The sequence below is a fragment of the Octopus bimaculoides genome, chromosome 26, assembly GCF_001194135.2.
Source record: "Octopus bimaculoides isolate UCB-OBI-ISO-001 chromosome 26, ASM119413v2, whole genome shotgun sequence".
NCBI lineage: Eukaryota > Metazoa > Mollusca > Cephalopoda > Octopoda > Octopodidae > Octopus > Octopus bimaculoides.
Window position 1 is genome coordinate 20,165,818 of NC_069006.1, and position 1,313 is coordinate 20,167,130.

Sequence of the window (1,313 nt, forward strand, 5' to 3'; positions counted from 1 at the left end):
TTTTTTTTTTTTTTTTTTTTCTTTAAAGGACATTGCTGAAATAATGAGCAATGACAAGAAGAACTTGATTGAGAAAGTGGAATTGCTGAATGCCGAGGTGAAAGAGATCCAAGCAAAGAGAGATGAGATCATTAAAGAGAAACTGCAGCTGAGCGAAGAGGAAACGGTGCTGACGAACCAGCTGGAGGAATTCCGACGGGAGATTGAGCAGCAGAAGGCTGACAATGACAAAGTGAAGAACGACTACGAGCGACTGAAATGTTCTAAACTGGAGCAGTCGGCCCGCTTGGATGACCTTCAGACCGGCGTCAATAAACTGACCAAGGAGAAAGAACAGCTGGAAGATCAACTGGAGAAAGCGAATGAGTACAGTGAGAGTCTGAAAGGAACTGTTGAGGAACTGAATGGTGACATTGCAAAGTACAAGATGGAGAAAGAAGAAGAAGGAAAGCAACAAGTAAGTTTGATTTCTTCAAATGTCTAAATACAGAATCTGCCCCCAAAAATGTACATATGGCACGTAAAATACACCACTTTGAGCGTGGCCGTTGCCAGTACCGCCTGACTGGCCTTCGTGCTGGTGGCACGTAAAAGCACCCACTACACTCTCGGAGTGGTTGGCGTTAGGAAGGGCATCCAGCTGTAGAAACTCTGCCAAATCAGATTGGAGCCTGGTGTAGCCATCTGGTTTCACCAGTCCTCAGTCAAATCGTCCAACCCATGCTAGCATGGAAAGCAGATGTTAAATGATGACAATGATGATATATATCTTCAGGAAAGGAAACATCTGTATAAATATCTAGCTTGTATTATAGGAGGAGAGGAGATCCCCTTTGGTCATGAATGACCATGGGATTGTACCTAGAAAGTTACTCTCAGATGAAATAACTACCAGTTGATCACTGGAGTTGATTAGTTGATTACCTTGGCTTATTTCCGCCCTTGAATTTGCTGGCCTTGTGCTAAAATTTGAACTCAATATCTTATCATCATCATCATCATCATCACCGTCATTGTCATTGTCTTTGTTGTCATCGCTACTGTCACCGCCACCATCCTTTCATGTTTCATATTCGCTCTGTGCTTTTACGCCTGTAATTTACTCTAACTGACCCTCAACCTTCTAAACACTCCACAGCAAGTGGTAATTGCACAGCTGCAGGAGCAGAACGAAGCCCTCGGTGAGCAACACAACAGCCTGAAGCAGGAACTCCAGAATCAGCAACTGAAAACAGATGAACTTCTCGAGGGCCAAGTAAGTATGTCTGCTTCTGGTTGTCCCAGTTTTGTGGAGAAACATGCTTACTGGTAAT

General features: G+C 43.7%; 1 protein-coding gene across 1 annotated transcript in view; it reads left to right on the forward strand.

The window, feature by feature from the left end:
• Positions 1 to 32: 32 nt before the first annotated feature.
• Positions 33 to 1,313, forward strand: part of LOC106868378 (myosin-7) — a 9,414-nt gene continuing 8,133 nt past the window's right edge. The window contains exons 1-2 of the mRNA XM_014913602.2: positions 33 to 457; positions 1,139 to 1,255. Of these exons, the coding sequence (XP_014769088.2) occupies positions 44 to 457; positions 1,139 to 1,255 (531 nt within the window). The 5' untranslated portion in view covers positions 33 to 43. The remainder of the gene's footprint in view (positions 458 to 1,138; positions 1,256 to 1,313) is intronic.